At 35.6% G+C, this 17,114-nt stretch overlaps 1 protein-coding gene across 1 annotated transcript in view; it reads right to left on the bottom strand.

Moving 5' to 3' along the window:
* The window catches only part of ntm (neurotrimin), a 702,168-nt gene extending 697,705 nt beyond the window's left edge, over positions 1 to 4,463 (bottom strand). The window contains exon 1 of the mRNA XM_059351046.1: positions 4,267 to 4,463. Coding sequence (XP_059207029.1) covers positions 4,267 to 4,327 — 61 coding nt within the window. The 5' untranslated portion in view covers positions 4,328 to 4,463. The remainder of the gene's footprint in view (positions 1 to 4,266) is intronic.
* Positions 4,464 to 17,114: the final 12,651 nt, after the last annotated feature.

Raw genomic sequence — 17,114 nt, 5'->3', positions numbered from 1 at the left:
TGTGCCCTGTTCTGTTGCGTCAATGACCCGTTTTCCCTCATGGGAACCATTTAACTTCCATCTAATCTAATCTAACATCTGATTCTGCTGATATGCAAATGACTTCGCCGCCATCCTGCCGCGGTGCCGCGTCGGCAGAATGGATTGGACTTGAGATTGGAGGGAAAGGCGACAATTTTCCAGGTGTATTAAATGCAGACATTTTTAATAGTGCAGCAAGTGAGAAAAAAAACAAAAAAACAAAACAAATCTACTGGGCTGCCTGTTGAAGGGTAATTCAGAAAATGTTGCTGTTGGAGAGGTTTTTATTTTATTTGACATCATTTCTTGTCTGCAAGAGAATCTAGACTCTATGAGTGAGAATAGGCCTTTGGTGAGAAAGGAAGGAAGGAAGGAAGGAAAGGAAAGGAAGGAAAGAAGGAAGGAAGGAAGACAAGAAAGGAAAGAAAGAAGGATGGAAGGAAGGAAGGGAAGACAAGGAAGGAAGGAAAGAAGGAAGGAAACAAAAACTGAAGAAGGAGAGGAGGGAAGGAAGGAACAAAGGAAACGAAGAAACTAAAGGTGGAAACGAAGGAAGGAAGGAAAGAAGGAAGGAAGGAAGGGACGACAATAAAGGAAAGAAGGAAGACAGGAAATTAAGAAACTGAAGGAGACAAAGGAAGGAAGGAAATAAGGAAGGAAGGGAAGACAAGAAAGGAAAGAAGGAAGGAAGGAAGGAAAAAAGGAAGGATTTAAGGGAGAAAGGAAGGAAGGAAGGAAACAAAGAAACTAAAGGAGAGGAAGGAAGGAAGGAAACAAAGAAACAAAAGGAGACGAAGAAAGGAAGGAAGGAAAAAAGGAAGGAATGAAGGGAGAAAGGAAGGAAGGAAGGAAACAAAGGAAACGAAGAAACTGAAGTAGAGGAAGGAAGGAAGGAAGGGAGGAAGGGAAGGAAGGAAAGGAGAGTTCAGTGGGGTTAAACATTCTCTCTGGTCTATTAAACCAACAGAGGTCACTTGTTGTTGTTGTTGTTGTTGTTGTTGTTGTTGTTGTTGTTTTTTCCAGCTGACTCATCTTAAATACATGATCGGGGTTGTTTCAGAGCTTTAAAGGACAAACTGTGAGAACGTTCCATCAGAGTTCTAGTTCTAGTGAAGCATTCAGTAGAACCCTGATTCAACTTTACATCTCTTCACACTTTAACTCTGTTTTTACTTGTTAACATGGATAAATATCAAGGATGTGAACATGTGACCTTAGTCTAGATCACTGGACTATTATGGATCATTATCTAATCTCTTTATGCAACAATCTTTACTTTTCTTGTCTTGTCACAAACAGTCATGAAAAAAAATGATTAGACCTCCTTGTTTTCTTTAATCTCTTGTTCATTTTAATGCCTGGTTCAACTAAAGGTTCATTTGTTTGGACAAATATAATGATAACAACAAAAATATCTGATAAGAGTTTAATTTAAGAGCTGATATCTAGACATTTAACATGTTTTATTGATAATAACCAAAATCATTATCAATAAAACCATGTTAAATGTCTAGATATCAGCTAAAGTAGGAGAGGAGGGAAGGAAGGAAGGAAACGAAGAAACTGAAGTAGAGGAAGGAAGGAAGGAAGGAAAGGAAAGAAGGACAAGAAGGAAGGAAGGAGAGAAAGGAAGGAACAAAGGAAACGAAGAAACTAAAAAAGAGGAAGGAAGGAAGGAAACGAAAGAAGGACAATAAGGAAGGAAATGAAGGAAACGAAAGAAGGACAAGAAGGAAGGAAGGAAGGAACAAAGGAAACGAAGAAGCTAAAGAAGGAAGGAAGAGAAGAAAGGTAGGAAAGGAAAGAAGGACAAGAAGGAAGGGAGGAAGGAAACAAAGAAACTGAAGGAGGAGAGGATTCTCACTTCTTGATAAAGATTTTGGTTTTTATCAATAAAAAAGGACAAGAAGGAAGGAAGGAGAGAAAGGAAGGAACAAAGGAAACGAGGAAACTAAAAAAGAGGGGAAGGAAGGAAGGAAACAAAGGAAGGAATTAAGGAAACAAAGAAACTAAAGGAGAGGAAGGAAACGAAAGAAGGACAATAAGGAAAGAAATGAAGGAAACGAAAGAAGGACAAGAAGGAAGGAAGAAAGGAAAGGAAGAAACTAAAGAAGGAAGGAAATAAAGAAGGAAGGAAAGGAAAGAAGGACAAGAAGGAAGAAAGGAAGGAACAAAGGAAACAAAGAAACTAAAGGAGAGGATTCTCACTTCTTGATAAAGATTTTGGTTTCTATCAATAAAACATGTTAAAGGTCTAAATACCAGCTCTTAAATTAATTATTTGTCTTAACAAATGAATTAAAATGAACAAGAACCTGAAGAAACCAAGGAGGTCTAATATTTTTTAATGTTTTTTTTCTATGACTGTATGTTCTCTGGATGCTCCAGTGATTCATGTTTTTATTTTAAGTGTCCTTATTAAAGGACGAGGAGGTTTAAGGGTCCTTGTCTCCTTCAGATGGAGCCTTGAGAAGAACACATTCAAACTACAGACCAGGTTTAAGGACCTGAAGGTGAACTCCTCCAGTCTCTGGTCTCTGGTCTACTTATTACAATGAAAATTTTTTCCAAACTTGTCTTTATTGGTTTTTTTCTTTCGTTCACATAAAAAAATAAAGAAGGTTTATTCTCATTTATGCTTGAAATCAACATGAAAGAACAGAATGATAGTAGAGAAATAAAAGCAATAAAAAAAATACAAAAAATAATAATGATAACATTTAAAAAAAACTAGATGGAGTCAAATCAAATATCAAAAACAAAAATAAGGTTTACAAATAAAAGAAAGATATTTAAATATTAATCAGAAACTGAAGAAGGAAAGGAGGGAAGGAAGGAACAAAGGAAATGAAGAAACTAAAGATGGAAACGAAGGAAGGAAGGAAGGGAAGGAAAGGAAAGGAAAGAAGGACAAGAAGGAAGGAAGGAAGGAAGGAAAGGAAAGGAAAGGAAAGGAAAGAAGGAGGGAAGGAAGGAAAGAAGGCAGGAAGGAAGGAAAGGAAAGGACGGAAGGACAAGAAGGAAGGAAGGAAGGAAGGAAGGATGGAAGGGAAAGAAGGACAAGAGGGAAGGAAGGAAGGATGGAAGGAAAGGAAGGAACAAAGGAAACAAAGAAATTAAAGAAGGAAGGAAGGAAGGAAGGAAGGGAAGGAAAGGAAAGGAAAGAAGGACAAGAAGGAAGGACAAGAAGGAAGGAAGGAAGGAAAGGAAAGGAAAGGAAAGGAAAGAAGGACAAGAAGGAAGGAAGGAAGGAAAGGAAGGAACAGAGGAAACAAAGAAACTAAAGAAGGAAGGAAGGAAGGAAAGGAGAGGAGAGTGAATAATAATTTTACAAATAAAAGAGATTTAAATATTAATAAAACAACTTGGAGGATGTCAAGTTTCCCACAAAAATAAACAGAGTTGTTAATTTTTCTATTTGGTCTAATAGTCCATAAATGGCTGCCATGTTGTGTAAAAGGTGTTTATTTACCTTTTAGGGTGAATTTTATTTATTCTAACTGCAAAACGTTTCCTTACATCACTCATTAAAGCTCGACAGTCTGATATATCAGTGCTCCTATAGGAGGGTTTCTTGGTTTCCAGTTCAGCAGAATTATTCTTCACAAACTCCATTGATTTTGTTTTTAATGTCAGGTGTAAACAAGGTCAGAGACAGAAATAAAGACAGAAAGAGCCGCGGCCAGCTCCTCTTCTCTGTCCGGAGAATAAACCAGCTTAACTCTGTGACCTGAGCACGAGTCACTGGATTAACTACTAATAACTAACTACATCACCAAGTTCACCAGCAGAGACAGAAACCTCCAGTCAGCCCGGACCTTTATTCTACCAGAACCACTAAAAGAACAAGCGCAGCTTCATTAGAATAAATAAAAAGCAGCTGTGTGACTTCTGCAAAACCAAAGCACCGATATATTTCCTCTGTGTGTTGCAGAACAAACTAACCCGCCACAGAGCTTCAGCTCCTCTGCAGGCTGCAGATTAAAGTTTGAGGGTAAAATCGGAGCTGCAGCCTGGAATAACTGCTGTAGAAACACCTCCAGTAGTTGATAGTTGGAGCAGCAGACAGTCACTGCTCCACTAAGCTCTTCATTTAAAGCTGCGGATTAACATGCAAAGCGTCTTGACGTCCGTCACAATCAATGCACTGAGTGGAAAGAGCGACCAGTCCCATGCAGGAACCAACAACCAGACCCGGACCCGGAGGCTCCAGTACCCGGAGACATGGCTCCATCCATCACTCACCTTGCTCCAGCAGCAGGACGGCCATCCCGGCCAGCAGAGCCCAGTACAGCGGGTTCTTCATGCTCGGCGCTCTGCTTCCTCCGCTCTGTGCTGCAACACAATAAAATAAAAAGCCTCACAAGTCTGTGGAAAATCCCGAAAAGTGTTTTTCGTGCAGGTCTCCGGAGCTCCGCTCGGACTGTAAAGATCCACCAACGCAGCGCGCAACAAAGTCCCTCCTTCAGCTCAGAGGGTATTGGCAGCGCGGCGGGCAGGGAAGTTATCTGGGGTGATGGCGAGGACTTCCGGTTTGGGTTTTCAGAAGAAGGTTTGTAGCGTAGGCGAGCAGCGGCGGTGCTTTTATTTTGAAGGGGCGCTGGGTTTCTTCCCTGTCGTGGCCGTGTTATATTATAGAGAGTTTCTGGAGGTTTAGAGGCGCTGCCTGCTGCAGCCCGCTGCTGGGGACTCTGGGAACCAGCGAGTTCACTTATTATCCTCTTTTATTTCTCTTAACTTAAGATATTAAGCGAAATAAATATAATAAAGCATAAACGCGAGGAAAAAGAGGGGAAGTTTTGTGTGTTTGTTGCTTTGAAGCTTCATGTGGAGAGTTGCAGCAGTGGAAAGCAGTTTAGTTCATTAATGAGATGATTGAAACGTGCAACAAGTTGGGCAACATTGTAGCCTGCAGCCTTAAAACATGATCATGGTCAACAGATTTCGGATTCACGGATTCATGACAGGGAAAAAAATAAAAAATAAAAAAATATATATATACATTAAAGATTTTTCTGATGTTTCTCTCATTTCTGTTAATTAAGATTCAGTGTCCTGAATTAGTCCCACAATGGGGAAATTTCAATTACAAGCATCATAAACTAGAAATATAAGAAATGTATTAGCAAATAGCTACATTTTAAAATATGCTTTTATTTTATATATATTGTTTTTTAATTTTATTGTGTTTTTAATTACTATTTAATTGCTTTATTGCTTTAATATTATTTTTTAAATTAATTTTATTTTCATTGTCTTTTTTTATTTATTACCATATTTGTGTATTTGTTATTGTATTGATTTTATTGTATTTTAATAAATTTAGTTTTAGTTTTTTAATTTGGTCGACTGAGACTGTCCGCTTGCATTTTACTCATGAAAACCAGCGTGTTCACTTATTATCCTGTTTTATTTCTCTAAACTCAAGATATTAAAAGAAAAAGGCTATAAGGCTATATTGAAGCTTCATGTGGAGAGTTTGCAGCAGTGGAAATCAGTTTAGTTAATGAATGAGATGATTGAAACGTGCAACAAGTTGGGCAACATTGTAGCCTGCAGCCTGAAACATGATCACGGTCAACAGATAGATTTATGATGACCAAACAGGGAATTCTGTTTAGATTTTCTAAGATTTTTCCAGATTTTTGTTCATTAAGATTAGGATTTCCTTAAATTAGTCAGAGTTACAGCAGCAACGTGGATAGCAAAAATAATAAATAGTAAACAAGCAGTGTAAACTAGAAATATAAGAAATTAATTAGCAAATAAAAAATATTTTAAAATATTCTTTTTTTTCCTTTTTAACTGTAACTCTGTTTTTAAATTTAGTTTTTATTACTATTTTATTTCTTTATTATCAATTTATTTTTTCATTTTGTTTTATTAATGACTAGATTTGTGTATGATTTTATTGTATTTTAATAATTCTATCATCAGTTTTGTGATTCTCAGATCTTTATTTTTGCTTTGAAGCTTCATGTGGAGAGTTCCAGCAGTGAAAGCAGTTTAGTTCATTAATGAGATGATTGAAACGTGCAACAAGTTGGGCAACATTGTAGCCTGCAGCCTGAAAACATGATCATGGTTAAAAGAAAATTAAAAACAAAATTTAATTTCTGATAACCAGACAAGTAATATTTTATTCAGATTTTTCTGATGTTTCTCTCATTTTTGGTCATTAAAAATTATGATTTACTTCATTAGTCCCACAACAGAGAAATATTCAGAGTTAGAGCAGCAAAGTAGACAGCAAAAACAACAATAATAAATAGTAAACAAGCAGTGTAAAATATGGAAATAACAAGAGAAAATAATAATACACAATCTGGCCAAAATTCATACAGAATGCATGAACACAGAAAAAACTATTAGGATGAAAAGTGTGTAAAATGCGTTCAAGCTGCTCTAAAGGTTGAACTGTTAGGACGATGTGATGAAGAACGTCTCTCTGGATGGTTGAGGTGAACATCGTTCTCTTCTCAAGGGCCAAAGGGCCAAAAGGGCCAAAGGGCCAAAGGGCCAAAGGGCCCCAGCAGAGTTCAGCAGAGTCCAGCAGGTGTCTGGGGAACAGAAGAGGCTGTGATGTTCCTGAGAGCCAGCAGAGGGCGCTGATGAAGAAATGTTGGTGTTCAGGAGTCAGACTTTAACAATGTAAATATCCTGTTTACTGTTTATCTGCTGGGCTTTAACACAATCACTTTATAATGAAACTGTTATTAGGAAGATCTATAGTTTAGATCAGGGCTCTCAAACTCTAATTACCTGGGGGGCAGTATCAAAATGACCAAAACAAGACACAAATTTACAAAAAAAAAAAAAAAGAAACACACACACACACACACACACACACACACACACACACACAAAAAGACACAAAATTGCTAAAAAGAAAAGACACAAAATTATTAGAAAAAGACACAAAATGAATAAAAAAGACACAAACTGACAAAAAAAGACACAAAATTTCTAAAAAAAAAAGACACAAGAAGACAAAAAAAATCCAATCCAATCCAATCCACTTTATTTATATAGCATAATTTTAGCAAACACAAGGTTCCCAAAGTGCTGCACAAACAATAAATAGATAACACAATACAAAGAGATGTAGTAAACAATAGAACAGTAAAATGCAATAAGATAAAATAAATTAAAAATGGGATAAAAATAAATAAAATAAGACACGAAAAAGACATGAAAAGGATTCAAAAATGGACTAAACAGCCCTATAAGACTCCATAGAGTTAAATGAACATTTTACACAGAATCCCCCAAGCTTCGTAGGAATAAAGGTTGCTCTGTCCATCTAATGTATGTTGTGTGATGTCATGTGACTCTATCATGTCTCTGAGTGTCACCGAGTGTCTCTGCATGTTACTGTAGTCATCTATAGTCATGATCTATTTACATGACTCACAGTCACTGAAAGGATCTGTTGGTTCTGTTGGTTCTGAACCCTTGAGTCTCTTTATTTCTTCCTTTCTTCTCATCGGGAGATGATTAGTAATGTTAGCAGCTACTGAACGTCACTCAGCTTCTCTCTATTCAACAACAGTCCGATTTCATCTATTTTATTCATTTGCATTAAACATTTACATTCCTGCTAACACTGTGGCCTTTATACCACTTTCTATGTATCATATATGTGACTTTATTATCTATTTATTTTTTTTATTCATGTTGCATTTTGTAATGCAAGCAGCAAACCACATTACCAACAATAACAATCTGCACAGCTGTGAGTCTGATGTTGTCCACTAGGTGGCTCCTGTGTGAAGGTCCTTTGATCTCTGACCTCCACATGTAACCAGTCAGTGAACACAACATGAACAGGAATAGAGACTGTATAGAATGGACCTCATGGCTCCACCTCCTCCCACTGTGAAGCCAAAATATACTGACATGTGAGCCACAAAACGCTCATTTTGACAAACGCTGCTCTGTGGTTATGTGTGGTTATGTGTGGCTATGTGTGGTTATGTGTGGCTATGTGTGGCTATGTGTGGTTATGTGTGGTTATGTGTGGTTATGTGTGGCTATGTGTGGTTATGTGTGGCTATGTGTGGCTATGTGTGGTTATGTGTGGTTATGTGTGGTTATGTGTGGTTATGTGTGGCTATGTGTGGTTATGTGTGGTTATGTGTGGTTATGTGTGGTTATGTGTGGCTATGTGTGGTTATGTGTGGTTATGTGTGGTTATGTGTGGCTATGTGTGGCTATGTGTGGCTATGTGTGGTTATGTGTGGTTATGTGTGGTTATGTGTGGCTATGTGTGGCTATGTGTGGCTATGTGTGGTTATGTGTGGTTATGTGTGGTTATGTGTGGCTATGTGTGGTTATGTGTGGTTATGTGTGGTTATGTGTGGCTATGTGTGGCTATGTGTGGTTATGTGTGGTTATGTGTGGTTATGTGTGGTTCTGTGTGGTTCTGTGTGGTTATGTGTGGTTATGTGTGGTTATGTGTGGTTATGTGTGGCTATGTGTGGTTATGTGTGGTTATGTGTGGCTATGTGTGGTTATGTGTGGCTATGTGTGGTTATGTGTGGTTATGTGTGGTTATGTGTGGTTATGTGTGGCTATGTGTGGTTATGTGTGGTTATGTGTGGCTATGTGTGGTTATGTGTGGTTATGTGTGGTTATGTGTGGCTATGTGTGGTTATGTGTGGTTATGTGTGGTTATGTGTGGTTATGTGTGGCTATGTGTGGTTATGTGTGGTTATGTGTGGTTATGTGTGGTTATGTGTGGCTATGTGTGGTTATGTGTGGCTATGTGTGGCTATGTGTGGTTATGTGTGGTTATGTGTGGCTATGTGTGGTTATGTGTGGTTATGTGTGGTTATGTGTGGTTATGTGTGGTTATGTGTGGCTATGTGTGGTTATGTGTGGTTATGTGTGGTTATGTGTGGTTATGTGTGGTGTTGACTAGCGGTCTGTTGTGTTCTTCAGGTTGGAGATCTTGTTGGAAGCAACCAGTTTGGTCTTCTCTGCGGTGGTATGTTGGGGGTTAATATCACAGCAAAGTCCCCAAACATAAAGAACAAACTGCTGAGGAATTAAACAGATTCTGATCTTGTGGCTCTTCTATGTGGAGTTTACATGTTCTCAGGCTTCATCCCACCGTCCAAACACATGCAGCTGAGTTAAACTCTACAGCAGGGGTCTCAAACTCTAATTACCTGGAGGCAGTATCAAAATGACCAGCAAAAGACACAAAATGACAGAAAAAAACAAAATTTCTTTTAAAAAACGACTCAAAATGACAGAAAAAACCTAAATGACTTTAAAAAAATGAAATTACTTAAAAAAGACACAAAATGACAGAAAAAAAAAAATACTTTTTTTTTTAAAAGACACAAAATGACAGAAAAAAAACTGAAATTACGTAAAAAAAATACACAAAATTATAAAAAAAGACACAAAATGACAGAAAAAAATTAAATTACTTAAAAAAGACAAAAAAACCTACCAAAAAAGACACAAAATGACAGAAGAAAAAAAGAAATTACTTTTTTTTTTAAAAAGACACAAAATGACAGAAAAAAATGAAATTACTTAAAAAAGACAGAAAATGACAGAAAAAAACTAAATTACTTTTAAAAAAACGACTCAAAATGACAGAAAAAAACCTAAATGACTTAAAAAAGACAGAAAATTATTTAAAAAAAGACACAAAATGACAGAAAAAAACTAAATTACATTTTAAAAAAGACACAAAATGACCAAAAAGACACAAAATGACAGAAAAAAACCTAAAAGACTTTAAAAAAGACAGAAAATTATTTAAAAAAAGACACAAAAAGACAGAAAAAAACCCTGAAATGACGTAAAAAAGACACAAAATTCCCCAAAAAAGATACAAAATGACAGAAAAAACGAAATTACTTAAACAAAGACACAAAATTATTAGAAAAAGACACAAAAGTATTTAAAAAAGACACACAATTATTAAAAAATACACAAAATTATAAAAAAAAGACACAAAATGACAGAAAAAAATTAAATTACTTAAAAAAGACAAAAAAACTACCAAAAAAGACACAAAATGACAGAAGAAAAAAAGAAATTACTTTTTTTTTTTAAAAAGACACAAAATGACAGAAAAAAATGAAATTACTTAAAAAAGACACAAAATGACAGAAAAAAACTAAATTACTTTTAAAAAAACGACTCAAAATGACAGAAAAAAACCTAAATGACTTAAAAAAGACAGAAAATTATTTTAAAAAAGACACAAAATGACAGAAAAAAACGAAATTACTTTTTAAAAAAGACACAAAATGACCAAAAAGACACAAAATGACAGAAAAAAACCTAAAAGACTTTAAAAAAGACAGAAAATTATTTAAAAAAAGATACAAAAAGACAGAAAAAAACCCTGAAATGATGTAAAAAAAGACACAAAATTCCCCCAAAAAGACACAAAATTATTAGAAAAAGACACAAAAGTATTTAAAAAAGACACACAATTATTAAAAAAGACACAAAATTACAAAAAAGACACAAAATGACAGAAAAAAACGAAATTACTTTAAAAAAACATAAAATTACTAAAAAAAAAGACACAAAATTATTTAAAAAAGACACACAATTATTAAAACAGACACAAAATTACCAAAAGTTGACACAAAATGACCATAAAAAGTAATTAAAGGGACCTTCCACACACAACACAGTAAAGTGCCATTCATATAAAACTCACATTAAACTTTCATATCAAGGTGGGGGCCACAAAATATCATTACGAGTTTGAGACCCCTGCTCTATCTTATTATGAATAATATCTCAGTTTTTATCTTATTCTACTATAATTCCTGTATTGTTTATCTCGTCCTTGACTCCTGTTCTCCTCCTGAGTTTCATTCTCCTCACTGTTTCTGCTGCAAAACTCTTGAATCTCACGGGGATAATAGAGGTTTTACCTCGTCTTTCCTCAAGTGTTTTTATGGTTACATGAATGCATTATATAACTCATATTTAATCATCATTTTTAATGTTAATCCCTGAGTATTTTCACAATGGAGTGGTCATAACTTGTCAATAATAGTTTTTTTTAGTCATTTCGTGTCTTTTTTGGTCATTTTGTGTCTTTTCTGGGCCGTTTTGTGTCTTTTTTTGGTCATTTTGTATCTTTTTTTGGTCATTTTGTGTCTTTTTGGTCATTTTCTGTCTTTTTTGGGTGCTGCTGCAAAAACTCTTGAATCTCACGGGGATAATAGAGGTTTTACCTTGTCATTTCTCAAGTGTTTTTATGGTTACATGAATGCATTATATAACTCACATTTAATCATATCTTTTAATGGAGTGGTCATAACATGTCAATACAAAGAGAAATGAGAAATATGTCATTAAATATGAAATATACTGCTGCTGCAGAGCAATCTTACCTATAATCTAACACAATTATCTCTAATTATTGAGTATCAATCACTCTCTTATAAAGATGTGATAGTTATTGGTGCAGAGTAAATGACAGTCAGACTCTGAAGAGAGATCTGGAATTATACTCATTGATCGGCTGAATTTTGCTGATGCAGAACTGATACTTTTACTACATTCAATTGATCAGGAGCTTAAGAATATGGCTTGGGCACAAATTCATTGCTATTGCTAACTTAATTATACAGAGCTGGGGCAAAACCAGGCGGCAACCTTCGGGTCTGACCAGGCGGCAACCTCCAGGTCTGACCTGGCGGCAACCTCCGGGTCTGAGCAGGCGGCAACCTCCAGGTCTGACCTGGCGGCAACCTCCAGGTCTGACCAGACGGCAACCTCCAGGTCTGACCTGGCGGCAACCTCCAGGTCCTAGCAGGCGGCAACCTCCAGGTCTGAGCAGGCGGCAACCTCCGGGTCTGAGCAGGCGGCAACCTCCGGGTCTGAGCAGGCGGCAACCTCCAGGTCTGAGCAGGCGGCAACCTCCGGGTCTGAGCAGGCGGCAACCTCCAGGTCTGAGCAGGCGGCAACCTCCGGGTCTGACCAGGCGGCAACCTCCGGATCTGAGCAGGTGGCAACCTCCAGGTCTGAGCAGGGAGGCAAACCAGGAAGTGTCTTAAGCTGCATTCTACCGAAAATTCCAGCAGGGGGCGCTGATGGTGGCTGCAGAAGCATTTTAGTCCATTCATTTCAATGCAAAATGAGAAAACTTCTCACTTCATTTATTACCTCAGATTTTTTTTTTTAGGACAACATTATGGTCTCAATCACTAGTAAAAAATCTTCTTCGTAAGTAAGACGATTTGATGTTAATAGTTCAAATAATGGCTCCATTTAGAAGAAAATTTAAGATAAAGAATCATATGATTTGGGGCGTGTATATATAGATAGTGTATATATATATTCTATATATTCTATATATTCATATATTCTATGACAACGTTAACAAAAAGAAAGGCAGCTGCTACTGGATCGTGTTGTTGTTACCGGAAGAAGTGGAAATGTTATGTAATTTAATTTTGTGTCTTTTTTAGTAATTTTGTGTCTTTTTTTGGTAATTTTGTCTCTTTTTCGTATAATTTTTGTGTCTTTTTTAGTAATTTTGTGGTTTTTTTTAAGTCATTTATTTCTGCCATTTTGGTAATTTTGTGTCTTTTTCTAATAATTTTGTGTCTTTTTTTGGTCATTTTGTGTCTTTTTCTCATAATTTTGTGTTTTTTTGTGGTCATTTTGTGTCTTTTTTTTGTTTTTAATAATTTTGTGTCTTCTTTTGTTAATTTCGTTTTTTTCTGTCATTTTGTGTCTTTTTTTGGTCATATTGATTCTGCCTCCAGCGGCCCCCAGGTAATTTGAGTTTGACACCAATGATCTAAACTATAGTTCTTTCTAATAACTGTTTCATGATGAAGTCGTTGTGTAAAAGCCCAGTAGATAAACTACAGGGCTACCTTTGATTGACAGGTCACTAACGAGGTGAGCCGTCATCAGGAGAGGAGCAGAACAATGCGTATCCACGGCAACGTGTCAATAAAGTTATATATAACGTTATACAGATATAAAAAAGGAACGTTTACCACTACTTCCATTCTTTATACAGTCTGTGTGTTTTTTTTCTCAGTTGAATATTTTATATTTTTGGAACATCACATTTACAAGCCTAATAAATGTTCTCCCATTTAACAATTTGTTTCTCAGGAAAACCTTTCATTTTCCTGTAATTCGCCATATATTTAAATGTTTATTTTCACACAAAGTTGAATGGATGTTGAGTTGTGTAATTGGAGCCTTTTTAAGTAACATATTGAGGAGCTTTGCTATGGTATAATTGGCATATGTTAATTAATGGTTCCAAACAAGGAGTCTGCAGTGCAGTATGTTAGACATGAGGTTGTTGTTTTAATTCTTTTGATGCTGTAAAAAAAAAAGGAGACTGGTTTAGTACCAATGAAGGACAAACAGCACCATGAATTCAGACCAAGAGATCCATCAGGAGCAAATACAAAAGAATTATCTCTCAGTTTACACACTGCAAAGTAACTCCAGAATTGTACTTTTTTATTTGTCCTAGAGTAACAAACTAATCCATGTCTCACATCTTCTTTTGATACAACAAGTATCAAACAAATGGAATGAAGAGAAATAAGTTGTCATAACGTTACAAAACGACACAAGCTTTGTTTGATCCAGCACCTCTTTTGGTAAAGTCTGGTTAGGTTTCAGTAAAAACATTACCTGGTAAAGGTTAGGGGGGACGTTGTGGTTTTACCAGGTTATTGATGTGTTTGGTGCAGCTGTTCTCAACCTGGGGGTCCCGGCCCCAATTGGGGTCGCGAGATGATTTCTGGGGGTCGCCAAATCATTTCGGAAATCAGCTCTGTCTCCACTGTGTTAATGTGTTTTAGTCTTTTTGGTCATTTCATGTCTTTTTTTGGTAATTTTGTGTCTTTTTTGGTCATTTTTGATCATTTTGTGGTCAATTTGTGTCATTTTTTGATCATTTTGTGGCAAATCTATGTCTTTTTTGGTAATTTTGTGTCTTTATTTTGGTCATTTTTTGATCATTTTGTGGTCAATTTGTGTCTTTTTGACACTTTCTGAAATTTCTCTGTGTGTGTGAGGGTATTTAAGTTAAATGTTGGTGGATCATCTGTGCGTCCTACGCCCAAACTATAACTCTGACAGCTTTAGCAGACCAATATGAGTGTGTAGAGTTGCATCTGCGGCCTCGAGTGCAGTTTCCCTAGCCTCTCCATAAGGTTACATTGGGGTGATTTTTAGTGTGTTTTTGGCAATTAATTAGAAAAAATGTTTGCCGAAAACCTTTGAAAAGTCATAGCACACTTGTCATGGCCGAGCCGGTCGATTTGATACCTTTTTAGTGTATGTGTGACCAAAACTCTGGAGGGAGTGGAGAGGAGCTGTCCAAGGTGCTGAAGACATGGAGCTGGTGCTTCAGTACTGTATATATGGTGTCCACTTTGTCTTCTCCTGCTGCTTTATTTATCAACTTTTTCCAGGTATAGTTGCATTTCTCCATTGGTGGTGGCTCTGTGATGGGGCTGGATCTGTTCTGTTCATCTCTGTTGTGTCATCTTTTGCTATTTCAAGTTTTTTCCATGTATGGTCAAATTGTGGGTGATTGTGGAAGACTTTTTCTTTATTGTCACTGATGGCTGTGCCAGTAGATTTAAGTGGTGGTGTATTATTGGTTTCTGGGTCTCCATTAATGCTTTTGATTCATTTTTATTTATTTATTTTTTTGCCATAATGTCCGGGGATTTGTGTCCTGGCTGAGTTTTCCTGTAGAATGATTTTCATGTTTTCCTGTTTATGGAGGGTGAGTTGTGTTTTAACCATGTGAGGGAAGGAGCCAAAGCCAAACATATAATATAAATATATAGTGGCTGAGTTCCTTTTCACAAACAGAGGGGAAACATTTGCTGGCAGAAGGAGGCGTCACCTTAAAAAAGCTTATTGTGTTATTAATCGTTGATGAGATAATGCCACAGAGATAATATGAGACTGCTTTGCTGTATGTAGTAGGCTTTTTAAATGATATATAGCATCGGTCTCAAACTCGTGGCCCGTGGGCCAATTGTGACCCTTGTGATGATATTTTGTGGCCCCCATCTTGATATGAAAGTTTAATGTGAGTTTTATATGAATGGCACTTTACCGTGTTGTGTGTGGAAGGTCCCTTTAATTACTTTTTTTGGTAATTTTCTGTCTTTTTTTAAATTATTTTGTGTCTTTTTTGGGTCATTTTGTGTCTTCTTTTAATAATTTTGTGTCTTTTTTGTAATTTTGTGTCTTTTTTTAGTAATTTTGTGTCTTTTTAGGTCATTTTGTCTTTTTTATAATTTTGTGTCTTTTATGTAATTTTGTGTCTTTTCTAATAATTTTGTGTCTTTTTTTGTAATTTTGTGTCTTTTTGTAAATTTGTGTCTTTTTTGGTCATTTTGTGTCTTTTTCTAATAATTTTGTGTCTTTTTTTTAGTAATTTTGTGTCTTTTTAGGTCATTTTGTGTCTTTTTCTAATAATTGTGTGTCTTTTTTGTAATTTTGTGTCTTTTTGTAAATTTGTGTCTTTTTTGGTCATTTTGTGTCTTTTTCTAATAATTTTGTGTCTTTTTTTAGTAATTTTGTGTCTTTTTAGATCATTTTGTGTCTTTTTCTAATAATTGTGTGTCTTTTTTGTAATTTTGTGTCTTTTTTCTGTCATTTTGTGTCTTTTTTGGTCATTTTTTGTCCTTTCTAATAATTTTTGTGTCTTTTTCAGTAATTTAGGTTTTTTTTCTGTCATTTTGTGTCTTTTTTTTGTAATTTTGTGTCTTTTTTTGGTCATTTTGATACTGCCTCCAGCAGGTAATTTGAGTTTGAGACCCCCAAGACTAACTGAAACAAGATGCAAAGAAGTAAATACTTTTGTCACTCTGATAACTTTTGATCCGATCTTGTCTCATTGTACGATAAATTGCTTTTAAAACTCATGGATCAGCTTCTCAAACTTCACTATCTGGATGGTGGTGAATTGGCTCACTGGTAACAACAAGAGAGGTCTGTTTATTTTAGTTTAAACATCTAATTTTAGTTGTAAGGACGAGCAGACACAGTGAAAGTTAGTTTTAAATCACAAAGCAATCTTCTCACGACTAACTGTACTCACTGACACTGATGTGATAAACATTCCTATTAAACTCTGCCAGACGAGTCAAATCCTTATATATTATTCCTTTGAAATTACTTTTTTGATTTCCATTTTTTTAAGTGCCACAAATAATCAAAACCACCTCCACAGTTCACTCACAGTTCTTTTCATATCTTAACTCAATGTGGGCTTATACACCTTATTTTCAAGGCTGTTACTGTAGAAATGATTATGTGTCTGCAAGTTAACTGCCTTCAATTTAACAAATACTGCTTAGTGTTTTTAAACAGATACAGCTAAAGAGATACTTCAGATTTTTGAAGTGGAAATGTATGAAGTATTAATTCATTCTGCATGTATTAGCCACCTAGAAAAGGGACCACTTAATACATTAATACCATCAATATGAGTTAAAATGTACACTCTGCTTAGAATATATTTATAGCTGCATCATTACATCCATCTACAGTCATGGAAACAATTATTAGACCATCCTTGTATTCTCTTTGCTTTCTTGTTCATTTTGATGCCTGGTTCAACTAAAGGTACATGTGTTTGGACAAATATAATGAAAACAACAAAAATTGCTCATAAGAGTTTAATTTAGGAGCTGATATCTAGACATTTAACATGATTTTCATGATAACCAAAATCATTATCAAGAATACCATGGAAAATGTTTAGATGCTGGAGGCAGTATCAAAATGACCAAAAAAAGACAAAATTATAAAAAAAAAAAAAGACAGAAAATGACAGAAAAAAAGACACAAAATTAGAAAAAAAAAAAAAGACAGAAAATGACAAAAAAATACACAGAATTACCAAAAAAGACACAGAATTATTAAAGAGACAATAAATGACCCAAAAAAAGACACAAATGACAGAAAAAAACTAAATTACTTAAGAAATAAACAAAATGACCAAAAAAAGACACAAAATTACCAAAAAAGACACAAAATTATTTTAAAAAGACACAAAAATATTAAAAAAAAGACACAGAATTATTAAAAAAGACACA

Source organism: Centropristis striata, chromosome 15 (assembly GCF_030273125.1).
Source record: "Centropristis striata isolate RG_2023a ecotype Rhode Island chromosome 15, C.striata_1.0, whole genome shotgun sequence".
NCBI lineage: Eukaryota > Metazoa > Chordata > Actinopteri > Perciformes > Serranidae > Centropristis > Centropristis striata.
This window is presented reverse-complemented; position numbering and strand designations above follow the sequence as displayed.